This window comes from Oncorhynchus mykiss, chromosome 12, assembly GCF_057628025.1.
Source record: "Oncorhynchus mykiss isolate SJ-2025 chromosome 12, ASM5762802v1, whole genome shotgun sequence".
In the NCBI taxonomy this organism is placed as follows: Eukaryota; Metazoa; Chordata; class Actinopteri; order Salmoniformes; family Salmonidae; genus Oncorhynchus; species Oncorhynchus mykiss.
In genome coordinates this window covers 69,352,141-69,376,806 of record NC_143033.1, presented here as the reverse complement: position 1 = coordinate 69,376,806, position 24,666 = coordinate 69,352,141, and the positions used below count along the sequence as shown (strand labels likewise).

Below are 24,666 nucleotides of genomic sequence, written 5' to 3'. Positions count from 1 at the left end.
GCTACGTTAATTATCCTAACCTGCTGCGTAATTTCGGTTAAACCTGCTAAGAAAAATCAAAATTGACGTTAACGTTAACTTGGCCAAAGCTGGATCCCTTCTAGTCATGACCCTGTCCCACGTGCAGTCATACAAAATAACAAAGGACTTTAATCTGTATAGTAGCTCGCTGACAGTGAGCACTGAGCAGTCATTGTTCATGTTATTTTATTTGGCCTATAGAAACTGTAAGGAAAACACCTTCATGGCATTGTATCTAGCTCTTAACAATAGATTTACCTTTTTATACTCCAATGTCACTCTGTTTTACAATAAATAATGAAATGCCATGGATGCTACATGTAGTATATTAAGATAACTGCATTGGAGCAGCTGTGTGGAGTCCAACTATTATAATCATGTTCTTCTTTCTGAAACAGAGTAGCTATGCAAATAGTTACACGTTCCATCCCTTGAGAGAAGGGATGTTAAAAAAGTATGCTTTTAAACGCTTATACTGTAGGCTATCAACCCTACTCAATAAATATAAAATTGAAGTACAAAATGGATAGGCTACTGTGTTGAAAATACATTGCGTGATGCACAATGTGTATATACACACAGAAGACAAGAACGCAAAATGTCGTCAACAGCTTTGCAAGGTGGAGGAATGGAATTTTCAATGCTCTTTCACTTTCCCCAGTTGAACTTTCCTTGTTTAACAAATTACCTCATCCATGGCATATCAATGGGGGAGGCTATGAAGGTAGGGTAGGTAGCCGAACGTTTAGAAGCAGTGTTCAGGGATTTATCAACTCACCGGACACATGGCCACTCTTAATGTCTCCTTTGTGGTACATCTTCTGTGTGTTATTGTTATTTACCCGGTTGTTTATGCTAAATGCAGTGACCAAAAAGAGCAAATGCATTATCTTCATCAAACTCGCCAGACCCTCAATGATCTTTCCATGGTAGGTCAATTTATGTAACCTGTTACAAAGTGACCTTATAGGCAGACATATTTAGAAATATGGGTCTGAATATAGGCTTTAGCATACTGTGATATCACAATTTATTTATTCTAGATGACAATTGATTATTGGAGCTTAATTCATTCATATATTTTGTTATTTTATTGAGATATGTGTATTATGTGTGTGGTATAGGAGAGGAGACCAAGAGGCTATATCCCAGAGGAGGAAATGATAATGGTCCAAAGTCCAACGCTTTCAAAAGAGGTGATGCTCAGGAGATCATGAGTGTCTACAATTTCTGTGTTAGTCACGTTCAATCGCATGGTTACACGAAGTGTTATTCTGATTACAGGAGGGGGAAAGGTTTAGACACGAGACTTGCGTTTCAACTAGCCAGCGAGCTCTTCCAACAAAACCTAACTCTTGTGAGTTAATCTCAGGGAGCTCCAAGACCTTCTCGCTCGACAATATATGACCTATTCGGAATGTGTACGTTCTTGGTTATGTTTCATTTGTTAACTGTAACTTGTTGCACAAGAATTTTTTTATTTCTACTATTATTATTCAAGTAATCACATGGATATTGATTTGAATGTTGTTTGTTGTTTACTATTTCAGGTCAGAGACATGCTACTGCGTCAAAACATTCCAATTGGTGATATGGTTAAGAACTACTTCAAACAGCTGGACGACTTTTTTTCACCTGAGGTAAAGCATCTTATAGGTTGCATTTTACTGAGAGGGCTGGAGTGGGCCTAGCCTATACCTATGGTGTATAATGTATTATTTTCACTTAAGCGTTTTTCATTTCAGCGCTTCAGCTTGTGCTCGTGGGAGGTCGTGCGAGCTGAAATGTGGAGCATCCCGAGGGATTTTTACAAAGAAATAAAAAATGCCAAGAACACACGTGTGATTTTGATGATTAAATTAAATGTACCACTGTAAGCTTCATATGTTTATGTTATTTATCCGTGATGCAAATTATTTCCATGTAGGCTAGGCTATTTAAATTAAGATACAAACACGCCTTACATTGGTTGAAATTGTGCTAGCAATTTTGTAAAATTCAATGGTGTGAAGCAACCTTGAAATACAACGACTTTTTCGTTTAAATGTTATACTAAATGAGATGTTATTCCTACTAACAATTGCATATCAACATCATCTTCAATGAAAAACAATAAACTCCTTTACAATACTCTGAATTCCAGCCATACTTTCCCGCCCTTTCAGACATCATCATATCACTGTAAAACATTGTTGATTCAGATAGTTATTACTTCTAGCAAGTGCATGATATCCAGTAAATATGTAACATAATTATAACTCCACATTCTGAATGTTAGTTCAATGGAGTATAGCAATCGCTAACCGTGCTGTTACTCTTCAGTCTCTACAGTGGAAAGATAATAGATGCAGAGGTAACATAAACTCACATATCTGGATAAAAGTCCAATAAAAACACATGAATACGGAATACTTTGACAAATGATCTACGTGATAGACATATTTTACTCACAAGTGCGTGTAGGCCCAGATTCAAAAGCACCCGAAATACAGTCTCCAATTTAAGCACTAATGTCAAGGTAAGCAGTATTGTCAAGGTCTATACTGCCTGTGCACTGCATAGGCTACCAGTGTCTTATTCTGAAAACCGGGTGCAGAAAGGAGCTCGTCTACGAAATTAAATAAGACCACTAAAACCCGTTTCTAAAACGAAATATAGTAATGTTGAATGTGTAGTTGATATAACCCATACAACGTTGATCTGTATCTTTAAAAAGGAAGTCGAGGTCCAGAAACCACGTTCACCCTTTAAGCAAGTGGTTCCAACGTAGTTGGATACCATAGTTTCCGTGTGTAAATGAAAAGGTGATGCGTTTGCGAAGACGAGATTTAAACACAAGGGTTTCCGAAGTGAAAGGACAACGAAATGTTTGAAAAGAAATGCATATTAATTTACGCTGTCGTCTGACTAAAATGGATTCACAAGTAAATGTTTTTAATCTAAAACATGTTCCTGGTTGGTAATCCAATATTTCAAAATAAAATAACAAATCAGTCAAGAATTGAACAAGTCTTCGAGAGATGCACCTGTCCTTTCCGTGCGTTGTCTCCAGGCCGAAAAATATACTGTCAGGTATGAAAGCGCCTGTCTACCGGGACTTCCACCTTTCACTTTCGGAACACCTTTCAAAATCTTTGTATAAAATATCGACACAGATTGCAGCATGACAGAACTCTGGATTTCGAGAAGAGGGTCGATCAGGAAGGACACTTTATCTCTTTGTCCTTTGAGGAAAACGTATTTTTTTCCGGAATTATACAAAGTATAGGCTGTCTTTCGGAAGTCTGCCTAATTTTGCACCTCGGTTGATAGCGAACAGTCAGCGAACTACAGTACACCTACGATAAAATGGGTTCAATAAGCTTTTGGATGTGCTTGATCCTGACGATTTGCACCTGGCATAAAACCTTCGGATGCACTTGGATGAGGACACTTCCTAAGTCTCGGAGCATGTTCCAAGTGTTCAGCAACAACACCATAACGGTGCTTCGGGAAATGGTAGGATACTGTAATGTTTATTAACTTGTTCCTGGTCATTGAGCAGTTGTCATCTATTCAACATTTAATGTGCTGCTGTGTTTCATTTGATTCAGTTACTCGTTTATGTATACAATAATAATATTGCAATCATTTGATTCTATTTTTTGCCATCTCAGGGTCATGTGGTCTCTCGAGAACCTCATATTACTTTCCCTTACGAGGAATACAGACATGTCGATCATTTCAAGGTAAGACATATGCATAGCCTACACTATTTCAAAAGGGTTTTGGTTCAACGTTTTTTCTCATAGTGTAGGCCATATAATTAGGTATTAACGAATATGCTAAATTTGCTATACTTTTCTGATATTCATAAGGCATGTACTAAAACAAATCACTCTTCTTCTAGGATGACGACAAGATTGTCTTCATTTCGCAAACTCTGAACGCTATAGAGAAATTGTACAGAAGTGATAACTATGATTCTTTCTGGGACCAGGAAGTAGTTGACGAGTTTATGATTGACCTGCATCGCCAGACCTTGGAGCTGGACCAATGTGTAAGTCTATGTGATTTGTGATTTTCTATTAACATTAATGCCAAAAGGCAAACATTATCCTATATTTTTTAGATTGCCGTATAATGTGATTTAAACGAATCATAACATAACATTAATGACTTATATTTTGTTCCAACAGGTAAAGGCTATAAGAGCTACACTACCAACATCTGACAAAGGAGTGAACAAAAATATGAGCCTTCACTTCAAATTCCTGAAGAATTACTTGAAACGCGAGGTATGTCAATTTGTCTTACCAAGAGAGTGCATTCACCAAATAAGGATATATTCATATGTGATGACACAACATGTGTCTATTCTAAAATATTACATGTGTGTTTCGTTCATGCAGGAATACAGCGCAAGCGGCTGGGAAGGCATAAGGAACGTGGTGCTGAAACACATGCTAAGACTAGTCACAATAATATTGACTAACCAATGAGCCTCGTGTGTGTGTAGAGATTATTTATTTATACTTCTATTTTTTCAACTATTTATTTACACGGTTATTTTTATATATGTTTTATTTATTTATTATGTGAATTCACAACTCGCGAAGTAAAACACATTTTATACTGAATAATGTATTATGTGCTAGGTATTTTTAGGCTATAGAAAATGTAACAACGTTTTCATGCATTGACTTTTGTATTTATGAAGACCATTGCATACTGTATTTATTATTGCAACAATATTGGAAACGTTCGTTATTGTAACGATTAAATACATTTGAAATAAACTAATGTGACCTCTAACAGCTGAAATATATTTTTAATCTAACATATTTACATATGGGCCTAATAAAAAGGTCCTTAGATAGGCCTGATAATGTCACACAGTGTTGTTGTGTCTTAACTTGAAGACTGATGATATCACACAACCCGTGCATAATGGCTGGGAAACCCTTTAAATGCGTCCACAGTGGAGGCAAGATAAGAAGACATTTCAGCACCATGGCAAACAAACAGACAGGAACGGACATGATTACAGCAATCCTGAATGAATCGTGAATAATGATTAGTGAGAAAGTTAAAGACGCACAAATATCATACCCCCAAGACCTGTTAACAGCATTACAGTAACTGCCGAGGTTTGCATTTTTTTGGAGATGGGGTATGATATTTCAAATCAAATCAAACTTTATTTGTCACATGCACCGAATACAACAAGTGTTGAACTTACCGTGAAATGCTTACTTACAAGTCCTTACCAACAGTGCAGTTCAAGAAGAGTTAAGAAAATAGTTACCAAATAAACAAGTAACAAATAATTCAAAGCAACACAATAAAAATAACAATAACTAGGAAATTTACAGGGGTACCGGTTCTGAGTCAGTGTGCCGGGGGTACAGGTTAGTTGAAGTAATTTGTACATGTAGGTAGGGGTGAAGTGACTATGCATAGATATTAAACAGCGAGTAGCAGCAGTGTACAAAACAAATGGAGGAGTGGGTGTCAATGTTCTGGCCATTTGATTAATTGTTCAGCAGTCTCATGGCTTGGGGGTAAAAGCTGTTAAGGAGCCTTTTGGTCCTAGACTTGGCGCTCTGGTACCGCTTGCAGTGCGGTAGCAGTGAAAACAGTCGATGACTTGAGCGACTGGCGTCTCGGACAATTTCATAGGCTTTCCTCTGATACTGTCTATTATTATATAGTTCTCGAAAGGCAGAAAGCTTTGCCCCAGTGATGTTCTGGGCCGTACCAACTACCTTCTGTAGCGTCTTACGGTTAGATAAAGACCAGTTGCCATACCAGGCGGTGATGCAAACGGTCAGAATGCTCTCGATAGTGCAGCTGTAGAAATGATTGAGGATCTGGGGACACATGCCAAATCCTTTCAGTCTCCTTAGGGAGAAAAGGTTTTGTCGTGGCCTCTTCACGACTGTCTTTGTGTATTTGAACCATGATAGTTTTCTGGTGATCTGGACACCAAGGAATTTGAAACTCTCGACCCGCTCCAATACAGCACCATAGATGTTAATGGGGGCCTGTTTGGCCCGTGTCAGTGATTGGGTGCAGAGATTAGCGGAGTCAGGCGCAGGACACAGGTTTGAGCAACACAACTGAGTTTACTCACAAAAATTCTAGCAATATTTCAAATAGGAAAATACATACAAACTAACACCTACAACAACCACTAAGACACCAACAATCATGGACAGAACAGAAATGTATGCCAGAGGGATAAATAAGGAACCTGATATGGGAATTGAAACTAGGTGTGTGTAATACAGACAAAAGAAAAAGAAAATGAAACATGGATCGGTGGTAACTAGAAAGCCGGTGACGTCGACCGCTGAACACCATCGGAAAAAGGAGAGTTGCCGGTTTCGGCAGAAGTCGTGACAGTACCGCCCCCAGACTCTAGATGTGAATTGGGGACCCCAATCAGAAACTATATCCTCAGGCGCCCCGTAGTGCCGGATTACGTGGGTGAACAGGGCCTCCGCAGTTTGTAGAGCCATTGGGAGACCGGGCAAAGGAAGGAGGCGGCAGGACTTAGAAAACCGATCCACAATGACCAGGATCGTGGTGTTTCCCCGCGGCGGGGGAAGATCCGTCATGAAATCCACCGATAGGTGTGACCGCGGTCGGTGTGGAATGGGAAGGGGTTGTAATTTCCCTCGGGGCAGATGTCTAGGTGCCTTGCACTGTGCGCATACCGAACAAGAGAAAACATAAACCCTCACGTCCTTAGCTGAAGTGGGCCACCAGTACTTCCCAGCAAGGCAGCACCCCGTCCGACCAATGCCAGGAATACCAGAGGAGGGTGACACGTGAGCCCAACAGATCAAACGATCGAAGACATCAAACGGAACGTACAGACGCCCAGCTGGACACTCAGGGGAATGGGCTCTGCATGTGACTTCCGCTCGATGTCTGCGTCCACCTCAACAGCCAACAGCTCCCGGTCCCCCACATCATAGTTTCGCTCCGCCGGGCTGAGCTTCTTCGAAAAGAAGGGGCGGAGCTTTGGTGGCGTACCCGAGCGCTGAGACAGCTCAGCTCCTATCCCAGCCTCGGACGCGTCCACCTTTACTATGAATGCCAAGGAGGGATCAGGATGAGGCAGTACGGGAGCCGAAGTAAACAGAGCCTTCAGGTGACCAAAAGCCCTGTCCGCCCCAGCTGACCACTGCAGTTGCACCGGTCCCCCCTTCCACAAGGAGGTAATGTGAGCCACTACCTGACCAAAACCCCTGATAAACCTCCGGTAGTAGTTGGCAAACCCTAAGAACTGCAGCACCTCCTTTACCGTGGTTGGAGTCGGCCAATTACGCATGGCTGAAATGCGGTTATTTTCCATCTCCACCCCTGACGTGGAAAAGAGGTACCCTAGGAAGGAGACGGACTGTTGGAAGAACAGACATTTCTCCGCCTTGACGTATAGGTCATGTTCCAACAGTCGACCAAGCACCCTGCGCACAAGGGACACATGCTTGGCGCGAGTAGCAGAGTATATTAGAATGTCATCTATATACACCACTACACCCTGTCCGTGCAGGTCCCTGAAAATCTCATCCACAAAGGATTGGAAGACTGATGGAGCATTCATTAACCCATACGGCATGACGAGGTACTCATAGTGCCCAGAAGTGGTACTAAGTGCCGTCTTCCACTCATCCCCCTCCCCCCGGATACGCACCAGGTTGTAAGCGCTCCCGAGATCCAATTTTGTGAAGAAGCGCGCCCCGTGCAATGACTCTGTCATACTGGCGATGAGAGGTGCTGTAACTGTATTTTACCGTAATCTGATTTAAACCTCGATAGTCAATACACGGGCGTAAACCTCCATCCTTCTTCTTCACAAAAAATAAACTCGAGGAGGCAGGTGAAGTGGAAGGCCGAATGTATCCCTGTCCCAGAGATTCAGCGACATATGTTTTCATAGCCGCCGTCTCCTCCTGTGACAGAGGATACACGTCACTCCTGGAAGTGCAGCACCTACCAGGAGATTTATCGCACAATCCCCTGTCGATGGGGTGGTAATTGAGTCGCCCTCTTTTTACAGAAGGCGAGTGCCAAATTGGCATATTCGGGGGGAATGTGCATGGTGGAAACCTGGTTTGGACTTTCCACCATAGTGGCACCTAAGGAAACACCTACACACCTCCCTGAACACTGACAGGCCAATCCCTTGAGAGCCCTCTGTTGCCACGAAATAATAGGATCATGAGAGGCCAACCAGGGAAGGCCCAACACAACAGGAAACGCAGGAGAGTCCTCGTTTCTCCTCGTGACCCCCCTGTGTTCCCATAGCAATGGGAGCTGTGACCTCCTTAATTAGCCACAACCCCAAATGACGACTATCTAAGGCATGTACAGGTAAGGGAACATCAACAGGAACAATAGGGATCCCTAATCTATGTGCCAAGGAGAGGTCAATAAAGTTCCTAGCTGCGCCTGAATCTACTAGCGCCTTATGCTGGGAATGAGGGGAAAACTCGTAGTCATCCAGAGTCGGGCCTTCCCTTCCGCAGATGGTGTTGGCCCACTCCAGGTCTTTTCCAGTCAGGCAGGAGATGAAGGAGCTCACGTCCCAAAGGGGCCGGCTGAACAGCTGTCAGGTAGAGCTCCAGCTGGAGTAGGAACCCCTGGCACCCGGCAGCTGTTCCGTGATACACTCCGGGGGCGAGAACCCAGGTGTGTGTAATACAGACAAAACAAAATGAAAATGAAACATGGATCGGTGGTGATTAGAAAGCCGGTGACCACACTGCCAGTTCTCTGACCTCCTCCTTAGACTGGTCGTTGTGGGTGATCAGGCCAACCACTTTGTGTCGTCAGCAAACTTAATGATGGTGTTGGAGTCGTTTTTGGCCACGCAGTTATTGGGTGAACAGGGAGTACAGGAGGGGACTAAGTACACACCCCTGAGGGGCCCCAGTGTTGAGGATCAGCGTGACAGTTTTGTTGCCTACCCTTACCACCTGGGGGCGGCCCATCAGGAAGTCCAGGATCCAGTTGCGGAGGGAGATGTTTAATCTCAGGGTCCTTAGCTTAGTGATGAGTTCCTGGGAAATCAGTATGTCTTTCTCGTCAGACTTGTTAAAGAAAAAAGCTTCTTCCAGTTCGTTGTGAGTAATCGCTGTTCTGATGTCCAGTAGATATTTCCGGTCGTAAGAGATGGTAGGGAGAGGGAGAGGGAGAGGTGTGGTGCCAAGACAAGTAAAAAAATAAATGACAAACAACGCAAAAAAACAATCTATTTGTGCATCTGGGTAGGCATATAACGTGAACGTCTAGCAAACGAAAGGCAGCGAGTTTGTATCTCATCACAGACAACCTTATCATTTTAAGTAACGTTGTAATGGTAAGAGTTTATTTTGTCCTTGTGGTATAATATTTTAGCTTCTGTAACTTTCTCACTTATTATTCAAAGATTCATACACGATTATCAAAAATTATTGTAGAATCCACATAAATGTAGAAGTGCTTAGAAGCATATTCTTCTTTTGTTTACAGTAAAAGTGACTCCAAAATGACACAAAACATGATCTACCATTAATTTCTATTGGACACAAAATAAATCTGAAACTTAACCAAAACAAACAGCAGATGCATCCAACTAGTTTGTAGAGTCGCAAACTGGATTTAGTCATTGGGAGCTATCAAAATGGGACCAAATACGTGTTACTACTTCAATACACATATAAGTTAATTTCTCCCAATACTTTTGGTCCCCTAAAATGGAGGGGGTATCTACAAAAAGTGTTGTAATTTCAGAAAATATGTCAGATCTCCCCAAGGAGATGTGGGTGTGGAGTCAGGCGCAGGAAAAACAAGTTCCGAAAGAAAAGGGCGTTTCATTTAACAAGTTCAAAATAACAGGACTCCGGACTACAACAGTAGCCACAAACCATACTAAAACACCTGTTAAAAAATGAACAAGAGAAAACGCAACCCAAAACTTACTGACAGTCAAACAAAAACAATCCCGCACATAACCCAAAGGAAATGGCGAGATTAAATATCCCCTCTAATTAACCAAAATGAAACCAGGTGAAACACAAAACAAACATAACCAAAAGAAAAGGAAAAAAAAAAGGATCGGTGGCAGCTAGTAGACCGGTGACGACGACCTGCCGAGCGCCGCCCGAACAGAGAGAGGAGCCACCTTTGGTGGACGTTGACGCAGGCCTCGAGGACGACCCAGAGGGCGAGGTGCAGGGCTATCAGGATGGAGGCGGTGGAACTCACCCAGCAGAGATGGGTCCAAGATGCCCCCCACCGGTACCCAACACCTCTCCTCCGGACCGTAAACACGCACTGAAACGGCGACAGGTCCGTGGAGGAGTGGCGAAGTGAATTCTGGAACGAACCTCGCCCATTCTCCAGGCCGGTCCTGTCAATACGACCGCAGAAACCTGCCCAGATCCTGGTTCACTCTCTCCACCTGCCCATTACTCTCAGGGTGAAAACCAGATGTCAGGCTGATCGAGACCCCCAGACGCTTCATGAACGCCTTCCAAACCCGGGAAGTGAACTGGGGACCCCGATCAGAAACTATATCCTCAGGCACCCCGTAGTGCCGGAAGACTTCTGTAAACAGGGCCTCGCAGTCTGTAGGACCTTAGGGACACCGGGCAAAGGGAGGAGACAGCAGGACTTATAGAACAGATCCACAATGACCAAGATCGTAGTGTTCCCCTGTGACGTAGGAAGATCACTAAGAAAGTCCACAGACAGGTGTGACCGAGGCTGCTGTGGAACGGGGAGGGGCTGTAACTTCCCTCTAGGCAGGTGTCTAGCAGCCTTACACTGAGCGCACACCGAACAGGAGGAAACATAAACCCTTACATCCTTAGCCAAGGTGGGCCACCAGAACTTCCCCCTAAGAGCACGCACTGTCCTCTCGATCCCCGGATGACCAGAGGAGAGTAGCGTGTGGGCCCACTTGATCAATCTATCACAAACACCAAGCAGGACGTACCTCCGACGCGCTGGACACTGTGGTGGAGGAGGTTCTAAACGAGACGCCCGCTCGATGTCCACGTCCACCTCCCATAATACCGGTTACACCAGACAAGAAGCCGGAAGTATGGGGGTGGGATCGATGGGCCGCTCCTCGGGTATCATAGAGATGGGACAGTGCGTCGGCCTTCGCGTTACGGGAACCTGGTCTGTATGAGATAGTGAAGTGAAATCTAGTAAAAAAAAACATTGCCCACCTTGCCTGACGAGGATACATTCTCCTCGCCACTCAGATGTACTCCAGATTACAGTGGTCAGTCCAGATGAGAAAAGAGTGTTTCGCACCCTCAAGCCAATGTCTCCACACCTTCAGAGCTTTTACAACAGCCAGCAACTCCCGATCCCCCACATCATAGTTTTTCTCTGCCGGACTGAGCTTCCTCGAAAATAAAGTGCAGGGGCGAAGCTTCGGGGGCGTGCCCGAGCGCTGTGATAGCATGGTGCCAACACCAGCCTCGGACGCGTCTACCTCCAATATGAATGGCAAAGAGGGGTCCGGATACACCAATACGGGAGCATCGGTAAACAATGACTTCAGACGACCAAAAGCTCTGTCCGCCTCCGCCGACAACTGCAAGCGCACCGGCGCCCCCTTCAGCAGTGAGGTAATGGGAGCAGCAACCTGCCCAAAAGCCCGGATAAACCTCCTGTAGTAATTGGCAAACCCTAAAAAACGCTGCACCTCGGAGTCGCACGGCCGCAATGCGGTCACACTCCATCACCACCCCAGATGTGGAAATGCGATACCCCAGGAAAGAGACAGGCTTGTTTGGAGAACATACATTCCTCGGCCTTGACGTACAGGTCATGCTCCAACAGTCGTCCAAGTTCCTTGTGCACCAGAGACACATGCGCGGAGAATGTGGCGGAATAGATCGGTATGTCATCGATGTAAACCACTACACCCTGCCCTTGCAGGTCCCTGAGAATCTCGCCAACAAAGGATTGGAAAATGGCTGGTGCTTTTTTCAACCCATACGGCATGACGAGGTACTCATAATGGCCAGATGTGGTACTAAACGTGGTTTTCCACTAATCTCACTCCTGGATTCGCACAAAGTTATACGCGCGCCTAAGATCCAGTTTTGTGAAGAAGCGTGCTCCGTGGAATGACTCCACCGCCATGGCGATGATAGGTAGCCGGTAACTGAACCCCACTGTGATGCAATTTATACCTCTATAGTCAATGCACGGACGCAGGCCTCCCTCCTTCATCTTCACAAAAAAGAAAGTCGAGGAGACAGGTGATGTGGAGGGCCGAATGTACCCCTGTCCCAGATATTCGATTTTTCTCAGGATTTCACCTGCAATATCAGTTCTGTTATACTCACAGACAATATTTTTACAGATTTTGAAACTTTTGAGTGTTTTCTATCCTAAGCTGTCAATTATATGCATATTCTATCATCTGGTCCTGAAAAATAGGTGGTTTAGTTTGGGAACGTTATTTTTCCAAAAATAAAAATAGTGCCCCCTAGTTTCAAGAGGTAAACAAGTTCAAAATAACAGGACCCCGGACTACAACAGCAGCCACAAACCCTACTAAGACAGTCCAGGGAAAAAAACACCTGTTCAAAAATGAACAAGAGAAAACGCAACCTAAAACTAACTGACAGTCAAACGAAAACAATCCCGCACAAAAACCCAAAGGAAATGGAGAGATTAAATATCCCCCTAGTTAACCAAAATGAAACCAGGTGAAACACAAAACAGACATAACCAAAAGAAAAGAAAAAAGGATCAGTGGCAGCTAGTAGACCGGCGACGACGACCACCAAGCGCCGCCCAAACAGGGAGAGGAGCCACCTTCGGTGAAAGTCGTGACAAAATACCCTCAAATTAAAGCTGACAGACTGCCCATTAACCTCATAGTCATGGATCATTTCAAATCCAAAGTGCAAGAGTACAGAGCCAAAACAACCAAACGTGTCACTGTCCCAATCCCTTTGGAGCTCATGGTGTTTGTTAAATTTCTCAAGCTCAGTCAATTTGGTTGGGAATAATTGATAGATAGCAGTATTCATACCTTGTCTCTAACTTGACCAATGAGGAACACTAAACATCTCTTGGAAAGCCATTCTGGTGTGTCTTTTGCGTTAAAATGTGTGTAATTGTCCCACTGAAAAATGTAGCGATAACCGAGTGTTAGGTCTTCAAAGGACTAAGGCATGTTTCCCTCTACTTTTTCCTCTTGGCTTTACTCCTTTCATATTTATTTTGATCCTGACAAACTCCCCAGTCCCTGCTGGTGACAAGTCTACACATAACATGATGCAGCCACTGTAAAACGTGAAAATACAGACAGCAAGTGCATCGGTGATGTTGTACCCACAGCGTTTATTAAAACATTCCCCAACCAGAAACCGTGGATTGATGGCAGCATACACGCAAAACTGAAAGCGCAAACCACTGCTTTTAATCAGGGCAAGGTGACCGGAAACATGACCGAATACAAAAGGGTATCTATTCCCTCCACAAGGCAATCAAACAAGCTAAGCGTCAGTATAGAGACAAAGTAGAGTCGTAATTCAACGGCTCAGACGAGAGGTATGTGGCAGAGTCTACAGTCAATCACGGATTACAAAATGAAAACCAGCCACGTCGTGGACCAGGATGTCTTGCTCCCAGACAGACTAAACAACTTCTTTGCTCACTTTGAAGACAATACAGTGCCACTGACACGGCCCGCTACCAAAACCGGCGGACTCTACTTCACTGAAACCAACGTGATTAAAATATTTAAACATGTTAATCCTCACAAGGCTGCAGGCCCAGACGACATCCCCAGCCGCGTCCTCAGAGCATGCGCAGACCAGCTGGCTGGTGTGTTTACGGAAATATTCAATCAATCCTTATCCCAGTCTGCTGTTCCCAAATGCTTCAAGAGGGCCACCAATTTGCATGTTCCCAAGAAAGCTAAGGTAACTGAGCTAAACGACTACCTCCCCGTAGCACTCACTTCCGTCATCATGAAGTGCTTTGAAAGACTATTCAAGGACCATATCACCTATACCCTACCTGACACCCTAGACCCAAGCCAATTTGCTTACAGCCCCAATAGCTCCACAGAAGATGCAATCGCAACCACACTGCACACTGCTCTACCCCATCTGGACATGAGGAATACTTATGTGAGAATGCTGTTATAGACAAAAGCTCAGCATTTAACACCATAGTACCCTCCAAACTCATCATCAAGCTCGAGACCCTAGGTCTCGACCCCGTCCTGTGCAACTGGGTACTGGACTTCCTGACGGGCCGCCCCCAGGTGGTGAGGGTAGGTAAAAACATCTCCACCCCGCTGATCCTCAACACTGAGACCCCACAAGGGTGAGTTCTGAGCCCTCTCCTGTACTCCCTGTTCATCCACAACTGGGTGGCCATGCACGCCTCCAACTCATTCATCAAGATTGCAGACGAGACTACAGTGTTAGGCTTGATTACCAACAACGACGAGACGGCCTACAGGAAAAAAGATCATCAAGGACAACAACCACCCGAGACACTGCCTGTTCACCCCGCTATCATCCAGAAGGCGAGGTAAGTACAGGTGCATCAAAGCAGGGACCGAGAGACTGAAAAACAGATTCTATCTCAAGGTCATCAGACTGTAAAACAGCCACCACAAACATTGAGTGGCTGCTGCCAACATACTGATTCAACTCCAGCCACTTTAATAATGTAAAAATTGATGTACAAAATGTATCACTAGCCACTTTAAACAATGCCACTTCATATAATGTTAACATACACTACATTACTCATCTCATATGTATATACTGTACTCGATACCATCTACTGCATCTTGCCTATGCCGTTCTGTACCATCTCTCATCCATATATTTTTATGTACATATTTTTTCATTCCTTTACAGTGTGTGTATAAGGTAGTTGTTGTGAAATTGTTAGGTTAGATTACTCGTTGGTTATTACTGCATTGTAGGAACTAGAAGCACAAGCATTTCGCTACACTCACATTAACATCTGCTAACCATGTGTATGTGACAAATACAATTTAATTTGATTTGATTTGAGTTTCACTCTGTGATGTATTGTGTTGGATTTGCCACAGCATGTTTTATTTAGTTACAAAAGTTAATAAATTTGCCATGTTGTCTTTGCCATGTTGCAACCCGATTGGATGTTTTAGAATGAGTTATTTTTGAATACAGTGCCTTGCGAAAGAATTCGGCCCACTTGAACTTTGCAACCTTTTGCCACATTTCAGGCTTCAAACAAAAATATATAAAACTGTATTTTTTTTGTGAAGAATCAACAACAAGTGGGACACAATCATGAAGTGGAACGACATTTATTGGATATTTCAAACTTTTTTAACAAATCAAAAACTGAAAAATTGGGCGTGCAAAATTATTCAGCCCCTTTACTTTCAGTGCAGCAAACTCTCTCCAGAAGTTCAGTGAGGATCTCTGAATGATCCAATGTTGACCTAATTGACTAATGATGATAAATACAATCCACCTGTGTGTAATCAAGTCTCCGTATAAATGCACCTGCACTGTGATAGTCTCAGAGGTCCGTCAAAAGCGCAGAGAGCATCATGAAGAACAAGGAACACACCAGGCAGGTCCGAGATACTGTTGTGAAGAAGTTTAAAGCCGGATTTGGATACAAAAAGATTTCTCAAGTTTTAAACATCCCAAGGAGCACTGTGCAAGCGATAATATTGAAATGGAAGGAGTATCAGACCACTGCAAATCTACCAAGACCTGGCCGTCCCTCTAAACTTTCAGCTCATACAAGGAGAAGACTGATCAGAGATGCAGCCAAGAGGCCCATGATCACTCTGGATGAACTGCAGAGATCTACAGCTGAGGTGGGAGACTCTGTCTTATAGGACAACAATCAGTCGTATATTGCACAAATCTGGCCTTTATGGAAGAGTGGCAAGAAGAAAGCCATTTCTTAAAGATATCCATAAAAAGTGTCGTTTAAAGTTTGCCACAAGCCACCTGGGAGACACACCAAACATGTGGAAGAAGGTGCTCTGGTCAGATGAAACCAAAATTGAACTTTTTGGCAACAATGCAAAATGTTATGTTTGGCGTAAAGCAACACAGCTCATGACCCTGAACACACCATCCCCACTGTCAAACATGGTGGTGGCAGCATCATGGTTTGGGCCTGCTTTTCTTCAGCAGGGACAGGGAAGATGGTTAAAATTGATGGGAAGATGGATGGAGCCAAATACAGGACCATTCTGGAAGAAAACTTCATGGAGTCTGCAAAAGACCTGAGACTGGGACGGAGATTTGTCTTCCAACAAGACAATGATCCAAAACATAAAGCAAAATCTACAATGGAATGGTTCAAAAATAAACATATCCAGGTGTTAGAATGGCCAAGTCAAAGTCCAAACCTGAATCCAATCGAGAATCTGTGGAAAAAACTGAAAACTGCTGTTCACAAATGCTCTCCATCCAACCTCACTGAGCTCGAGCTGTTTTGCAAGGAGGAATGGGAAAACATTTCAGTCTCTCGATGTGCAAAACTGATGGAGACATACCCCAAGCGACTTACAGCTGTAATCGCAGCAAAAGGTGGCGCTACAAAGTATTAACTTAAGGGGGCTGAATAATTTTGCACGCCCAATTTTTCAGTTTTTGATTTGTTAAAAAAGTTTGAAATATCCAATAAATGTCGTTCCACTTCATGATTGTGTCCCACTTGTTGTTGATTCTTCACAAAAAAATACAGTTTTATATCTTCATGTTTGAAGCCTGAAATGTGGCAAAAGGTTGCAAAGTTCAAGGGGGCCGAATACTTTCGCAAGGCACTGTAGGTTTACTTCTTTTCACTTTGTCATTCAGGCCTGTAATGTGGAGTGAATGCAATGGTGTTGATCCCAAGCAGAGTTTTCTATCTGCTCAGCCAATACACACTGTAGCTATTTTAAAATCATCTTTAGCCTCATAGTGACATTCCTGAGTTTCCATTCACTCCCACCACTCATTTAGGAAGGATGTTGAGATATTTGCAGTTTCTGGTTGCAATTATACACAATCCAGAGATAAATTACCATACTTGACCTTACTCAAAATATTCAGGGGGTTGGGATTATTTATTAAACTCACCTGATCTATGCCTGTCTAAAATATCTTGCAGACATGCTTTAAAAGCTCATTTGTGGATCTGAGGTTTAATCATTGTTTGATATTCACACTCCACTATCCTTTGACATTACAGAGACAGGGGAAGTTGCTCTCAAATCCTAAGAACCACTACTTTTGCAAACAGTTGGACCACATTCATGAAATAAATAATAACAAATAATTATCATTCAATTGTGTGAATAATATCTCTGGCTGTCATTTGGCGCTTTTGGCGGCCATCCATGGTTCCTGAAGTCTCCACATTCGTCGCCGCCTGCACTGTGTGTGCACAAAATAAGACTCTGCGGTAAGCTCCGGATGGCCTTCTTCAACCACTCCCTGTTCCTCACCGCCCCTCGTCCCATATCTCTCTGGACATTGTTACTGGGCTTTCTCTATCAGATGGCATTACCACGATCCTGACGTTGGTGGATAGGTCTTCTATCCACCCATTTTATTCCCCTTCCCAAGTTACCCTCAGCCAAGGAGATGGCTCAGCTCATGGTGCAGCACTTCTTCCGTATCCATGGACTTCCGGTCGACATGGTCTCCGATCGTGGTCCTCAGTTCTGGAAGGCATTCTGCACCCTCATTTGGTCTCCGGACAGCCTGTCCTCTGGTTTTCACCCCTAATCTAATGGTCAGTCGGAGAGAGCCAGTGAGGACTTGGAGACGGCTCTTCATTGCCTCGTCTCCGCCAACCCCACCACCTGGAGCCAGCAACTTGTGTGGGTGGAATATGCCCGTAACACCCTTCCCTAATCGCCCTTCAAGTGTTACTTGGGATATCAGCCCCCGCTCTTTCCTGAGCAAGAGGAAGAAGTTAGCATACCCTCTGCCCCGATGTTCGTCTGCCGCTGTTGCCGTACCTGGAAGAGAGCCCGGAGTACCTGGAAGACCACATCTAGGTATAGGCGACAGGCGGATCGCCTACGGACCGCTGATCCCCGCTATCGGCTCGTGCGGAAGGTATATTTTTCCACTCAGGACCAGCCCCTCCCGGTGGAGTCTCGTGAACTTTACCCTCATTTCATTGGCCATTTCCACATCTCTAAAATCCTTAGCCCCTCTGCTGTCCGTCTCCTGTTGCCCCGCACCCTCCGTATACATTCCACTTTTCATGTGTCTAGGACTAAACCTCTGTCTCACAGCCCATTGTCTCCTGTTTCCAGGATTACGTATCTTTGCCTGCGTTGACCTACCATTGCCTAACATCCTGTATCTGCCTGAATCTGATTTGAATTACGAATTTTTGCCTGCCTTGGCTTACCTTTTGCCTGCCTCTTGTAATATAATAAACTCTGAGACTTGTACTATCCGCCTCCTGTGTCTGCATCTTGGTCTTAGTCTGAGCCGTTAGCAGTGTTGTAATGTTAGAGTTATGTTTAAAATCCAATTTTAAGAATATAAATTGTAGAAATGGGTTACGACTTTGTGGTGTTTGTGTGTGGTCAGGGGGAGACCCAGCTGTATCCTAGAGGAGCATGGATATTGGTCCAAGTTCCAACGTTGTCATTATAGGTGATGCTTAAATAACCAATATGAAGATCATGCGTGGCTATAAAATATTCAGTGTTAGTCTTTGATTGAATTGGATACACTGTGTGTTATTCTTTTTATTACCGGTGGGAGAAAAGCTATGCACACTGAGAATTGCGTTTCAACTTGTAACGTTCTGGGTGTCGTGAGTGGGAAGTCAGGCGCAGGAAACAGATAGTTCAATATAGTGCTCTTTTAATGCACACACGATGAACAACGGCCACCCACGAAACACTGGGTGCTCAAAACAAATGCCCAAGACACTGGGGACGAAAACTGTCCCGCAAACTACACGAACATAAACCAACACGTTCGTCTACACCAAACACAAAGGTTACAATAATTAATCCCGCACAAAGAAACGCGCGGGCCGGCTGACTAATAAAGCCCAACTAATTACAACAAACTCAAAACAGGTGTAACCAATAAACACATAAGGAGGGGGGGGAAAGAATCAGCGGCAGCTAGTAGGCCGGCGACGACGAGCGCCGAGCGCCACCCGAACGGGAAGGGGAGCCACCTTCGGTCGGAGTCGTGACACAACTGGCAGGTCAACTCTTTCAACAAAACTTGACACAATGGAACACTATCACATTAGGGGAGCTGCAGGTCCTTCTTGCTCGACAAAATATGACCTATTCGGAATGTGGAGGTTCTTGGTGATGTTGTATTTGTTCATTGCATTGCACAGTAGGCTATTACCTTATTAATCATATTATCCGTGTAATTCATTGTATTAATATTATTCACAAGGAAATTCATATTCAAGTTATTTGTTATGTTTACTATTTTTCCCGGGTTAGAAACATGAGTGTGCATCTTAACCCTCGCATTGGAGACAAGGTGAAGAACTACTTCAAACAGCTGGATGACTTTATTTCACATGAGGTAAAACATCTCCTATGTTTACTTTTTTGTTTGTTTTTGGGTCCCTATACCTATGATGTAACCCTGTGTGTGCCATGTTTAATTTTAAAATAAAATAAAATATATTCGTTTCCTGCTTTTTCTTTCAGAAATCAGTTCGTGCGCAGAGAGTTGAAATAGAGGGCATCCTGAGACATTCTCAGAAGAATTTAACAAAAATGCCAAGAATGTACGTGTCATGGTAGCATGTTGTAGTTACATTTTGCATAAGTTTATTAAAACATGTTTTATAAGTAATAGTGTTCTTTATAAGTAAAAAGTTCTAGATACAACCAAAAAGGGTTTTATTGATTGTTTCATATATATCACCCCTGAAGGTTCTATATAGAACCCTTTTCTAGAGTGTGTATAATATTTGAATAAACACACGCACACACAGCTTATATTTGTTAGAAATGTGCTAGTAATTTTGTAAAGATGTGTGACCTGAATGAACCGATTAATGAAGACGAATTTCTCAATGAAATGTTACCATAATACCATACCAACATCATCTTCAATGAAAAACAACAAACGCCTTTACAATACACTTTTAAAAAAGACATCAAATAATTGTGGCATTTTATCACTGTTAAAAATGGTTTATTCATGTAGTTATTAATAATATAAAGTATATACTGCAACATAATCATTATTATATTTTGAATGTTAGTTCAATGGAGAGTACCAATCGCTCTTAAAACAAAGCCTATACTCTTCAGTCGCTGGGGAGGAAAGGTAATAGATGCAGAGTTCCCATCAACTTACATAACCGGAGGAATAAATAAAATATGTATTTACAAGCCCATTAAAGACAAGACTATTGAATACAGAGACAGATTATCTACGTGAAAGAAGTATCATACGCACACATTCCTAATGGCCCAGATTCAAAAGCCCCCGCAATATAGGCTCAAATGTAAGCAGTATTCCCAAGGTCAGTACTGCCTGTGCACTTCATAGGCTACCAGTGTCTTTTTCTGAAAACCGGGAGCATATAGAATATATATCAAAATATTTCAGACCACCCAAACCTGTTTCTAAAACGAAATAAAGTAATGTTGAGTGTCTAATTCATACAACCCATACAAGGTTGATCTGTATCTTTACATAGACAGTTGGGGTCCACAAACCACAATTACCCTATAAGCAGGTGGTTACAACGTAGTTGACACCAAAGTTTCTGTGTGCAACTGAAAAGGTGTTGCGTTTTCAAACATTAAATACTTTGGTTTTCGAAGTGAAAGGCCAAACTAAATGTGTTCTATATGGTGATATTTATTTCGGCCATAGTCGAATCACATGTTTATTTTTTTCATCAAAATAATCCTGGTTGAAAGGTCAAAATTTCGTGATAAAATAGCAAATAGCTCAAGATGTAACAATTAGTCGAGCGATGCACCTGTCCTTTCGATGCATTTTCTCCACACGTACAACAACACTTAGGTATGAAAGTGTAAGGGAACTTCCACCTTTCACTTTTGGAACACCTTGCAGACTCGTTGAATAAAGGATCGACACAGGTTGGAGCATGGGAGAACTTGGGTGGCAGAACTGGTATTGATCAGTCAGGAAGAACACGTTATATCTTTATCCGTTGCGGACAACTTACTTTTGTCGGAATTATAGGAAGTAGTCTATCTTTCGGAAGTGCACCAACGTTGATTGCGGACAGACCGAGAACTACAGTAGACCTACGCTAAAATGGGTTCAATCAGCTTTTGGATGTGCTTGGTCATGACGATTTGCACCTGGAATAAAACCATCGGATGCACATGGATGAAGACACTGCCTCGGTCTCCGAGCATGTTCCAAGTGTTCAGCAACAACACCATAACGATGCTTCAGAAAATGGTAGAAAATGTTTAATCACTTGTTCCTGGTCATTGAGCTCTTGTCATCTTTTCAACATTTCATGAGCTGCTGTGTTTCATTGAAATTACCTGACTCCTTTTTGTACAATAATAATAATGCAATATTTTGTTTATATTTTTTGGCATCTCAGGGTCATGAAGTCTCTCGAGGACCTCAGATCACTTTCCCTGACAAACAATACAGACAAGTCAATAATTTCAAGGTAAGAAATATGCATAAAAAATGTTTTGTTCTATCCATAACTCTTTTTTTTCTAAGAGTGGATTAAACACTATTCAGACCCCTTCACCTTTTCAACATTTTGTTATGTTACAGACCACTTCTAAAATGGATTACAAATAAATAAAAAATCATCATCAATGTACACACAATATCCCAAAATGAAGAAGCAAAAAACAGTTTTTGTTTTTCATAAATTAGCAAAAATGTCGAAAAACATGTTTTGGCTTGGTCGTTATGGGTTATTGTGTATAGATTGATGAATGAAATCATATTTATTACATTTTAACGTAACAAAATCTACAGATAGTGAAGTGTTCTGAACACTTTCCGAATGCAAAGTATATAATTAGGTTATAACGAATTTACAATTTGCTATAATTTTTCGATATTTGCCATCAATTCATAAGGCATATACTAATACAAATCACTCTTCTTCTAGGCTGACGAACAGATTGCCTTCATTTCGCATACTCTGAACGCTATAAAGAAATTGTACAGCAGTGGTAAATATGAGTCCACCGCCTGGGACCAGAAAGGAGTTGACAAGTTTATGAATGACCTCTATCGCCAGACCTCGGAGCTGGACCAATGCGTATGTCATTTGTGATTTTCGCCTCTTTAACAGTAATGCAAAAAGGAAAACATTATACTATCCTTCTTGATTATAATATAAGTAGCTACATGTTAATCAAAACATAATATTAAATGAATGATTTGTATTTTGTTCTAACAGGTAAAGGCTATGAAAACTAGACTGTCAAAATCTGTCAACAGAGTGAACAAAAAGATGAGCCTTCACTTCAAGTTCCTGAAGCATTTCTTGAAACGCGAGGTATGTTGATCCAGTTGTCTTACAAAGAGAGTACATTCACCAAATCTGGATGTTTTTATGTGATGATACAATATGTGTCTATTCTAAAAAATTAACAAGTGTATTTCGTTTATGCAGGATTACAGCGCGAGCGGCTGGGAAGACATAAGGACAGTGGTGCTGGCACACCTACAAAGACTAGACACAACATTAAGTAGCAAATGAGCGTTATGTGTGTGTTGTGTAGATATTTGTTATTTATACATCTATTTATCTATTCATATATCTAACTATATCTTTTTACATGTTTACTTATTTTTTTTTAAACGTATTTATTTATTGTGTAGTCATGTATTCACAACTCCGAGGAGTAAATCTTTTTTTTATTCTGAATAGTTATGTGATTGACTTAGGCTATACATAGCCTAATGTATCAATGTTTCCGTGCATTTTTTTTTTATTCATGAAGGCCATTGCATACTGTATTTATTATTGCAACCTGATAGGAAATGTTTGTTATTGTAATAATGAAATATATTAAAATTAAATAAATGTGTCCTCTACAGCTGTAATCTTTTTTAATCAAATAAATTGTAATTTATCGCATACACACATTTAGCAGATATTTTAACGGCTGTAGCTATATGCTTGTTTTTCTAGCTCTACCACTGCAGTAATATCTGACAATACAAAACAATACACACACATCTAAAAGAAAATGAATGGACATAAGAAACATAGAAATATGTCGGAGTCCGGAGTATATATACACAGTACCAGTCAAAAGTTTGGACACACCTCAGGGTTTTTCTTTATCTTTACTATTTTCTACATTGTATAATAATAGTGAAGACATAAACACTATGAAATAACACATATGGAATCATGTAGTAACCAAAACATTGTTAAACAAATCCAAATATATGTTATATTTGAGATTATTCAAAGTACCCACCCAGCTTTGATGTCTGCTTTGCACACTCTTGGCATTCTCTGAACCAGCTTCAGGAGGTAGTCACCTGGAATGCATTTCAATTAACAGGTGTGCCTTGTTAAAAGTAAATTTGTGGAATTTCTTTCCTTCTTAATGCGTTTTAGCCAATCAGTTGTGTTGTGACAAGGTAGGGGTGGTATACAAAAGATAGCACTATTTGCTAAAATACCAAGGCCATATTTCTGTCAGGAACAGCTCAAATAAGCAAGGAGAAGTGACAGTCCATCATTACTTTAAGACATGAATGTCAGTCAATGCGGGAAATTTCTAGAACATTGAATGTTTCTTTAAGTGCAGTTGCAAAATCCATCAAGCACTATGATGAAACTGGCTCTCACGAGGACAGCCACAGGAAAGGAAGACAGAGTTTATTAAGACCCTGATGGAACAGGTGTTTTCGAACTGGGTTGGAAAAAAGCCTGCACCTTCTCCTGCTGGTCTCCAGGGCCGTGCAGACAGTTTTGGTGACCACTTCCCTACAGTATAATATACTATGATCTTTACAGTTAAACAGACTTTGAAAATTATTTGAATTAATCCCAATATCAGACTTCCCAATCCCAATCCCAGACTTTGAATTAATCCCAATATTATTTAGAAAAAGGGAGAAATGAACCAATGCCAAGTTTTGACCTTGCAGAGTCAAAAACGTGCACAGCACTATGACACACACACACACACACACACACACACACACACACACACACACACACACACACACACACACACACACACACACACACACACACACACACACACACACACACACACACACAAAGAAAATAGAAAGTTCCAACAAATCATGTTGTCGTTGCTTGTCAACATTGCATACATAGCAGACAACAGTAAATTGAAAGTTGGTTACGTCATTGTGAAAATGAAAGTTGGGAGATGTGGGTATTGACGCTGACGTTTCCCATTCACTTTTCCGTTGTAGCGCAACAGCAGAGGACTACGGAACAATATTTCGGACTAACTTTGATCGAAAACCACTAAATGAATGTCTTATATGGCTACATTTCTTAAGAAGTTTGGGTTTTCGCCTTCGACGATATTATCATACTTTTTTTTCGTTTCAAGCGAAGTTATTAGCAGTTGAAAGCAAAGCTCGCGAATAGCCTATAGTCGCTAGTAATAGTCAAGCCGATATCTATCTATTTAAAGCTGATTTC

The 24,666-nt window shown here is 42.1% G+C and overlaps 2 protein-coding genes across 2 annotated transcripts; both read left to right on the top strand.

The window, feature by feature from the left end:
* Positions 1 to 289: 289 nt before the first annotated feature.
* On the top strand, positions 290 to 4,815 carry LOC118937892 (interferon a3-like). Its single transcript, XM_036939663.2, has 9 exons — positions 290 to 950; positions 1,146 to 1,217; positions 1,306 to 1,442; positions 1,572 to 1,661; positions 1,767 to 3,519; positions 3,678 to 3,749; positions 3,911 to 4,060; positions 4,200 to 4,298; positions 4,413 to 4,815. Exons 5-9 carry the CDS (start codon positions 3,370 to 3,372, stop codon positions 4,500 to 4,502), a joined length of 561 nt encoding a protein of 186 aa, XP_036795558.1. The 5' UTR covers positions 290 to 950; positions 1,146 to 1,217; positions 1,306 to 1,442; positions 1,572 to 1,661; positions 1,767 to 3,369; the 3' UTR covers positions 4,503 to 4,815.
* A 16,335-nt stretch (positions 4,816 to 21,150) lies between these two features.
* On the top strand, positions 21,151 to 22,744 carry LOC118951915 (interferon a3-like). The gene is made up of 5 exons (XM_036973858.2): positions 21,151 to 21,446; positions 21,598 to 21,669; positions 22,129 to 22,281; positions 22,423 to 22,521; positions 22,639 to 22,744. Exons 1-5 carry the CDS (start codon positions 21,297 to 21,299, stop codon positions 22,723 to 22,725), a joined length of 561 nt encoding a protein of 186 aa, XP_036829753.2. The 5' UTR covers positions 21,151 to 21,296; the 3' UTR covers positions 22,726 to 22,744.
* Positions 22,745 to 24,666: the final 1,922 nt, after the last annotated feature.

Coding starts and splice junctions, on each gene's coding strand:
- LOC118937892 (XM_036939663.2), top strand. CDS start 3,370: ATGGGTTCAATAAGCTTTTGGATGTGCTTGATCCTGACGATTTGCACC. Junction 3,750..3,910: donor GACATGTCGATCATTTCAAG/GTAAGACATATG, acceptor CTCTTCTTCTAG/GATGACGACAAGATTGTCTT. Junction 4,299..4,412: donor AGAATTACTTGAAACGCGAG/GTATGTCAATTT, acceptor TCGTTCATGCAG/GAATACAGCGCAAGCGGCTG.
- LOC118951915 (XM_036973858.2), top strand. CDS start 21,297: ATGGGTTCAATCAGCTTTTGGATGTGCTTGGTCATGACGATTTGCACC. Junction 21,447..21,597: donor TAACGATGCTTCAGAAAATG/GTAGAAAATGTT, acceptor TTGGCATCTCAG/GGTCATGAAGTCTCTCGAGG. Junction 22,522..22,638: donor AGCATTTCTTGAAACGCGAG/GTATGTTGATCC, acceptor TCGTTTATGCAG/GATTACAGCGCGAGCGGCTG.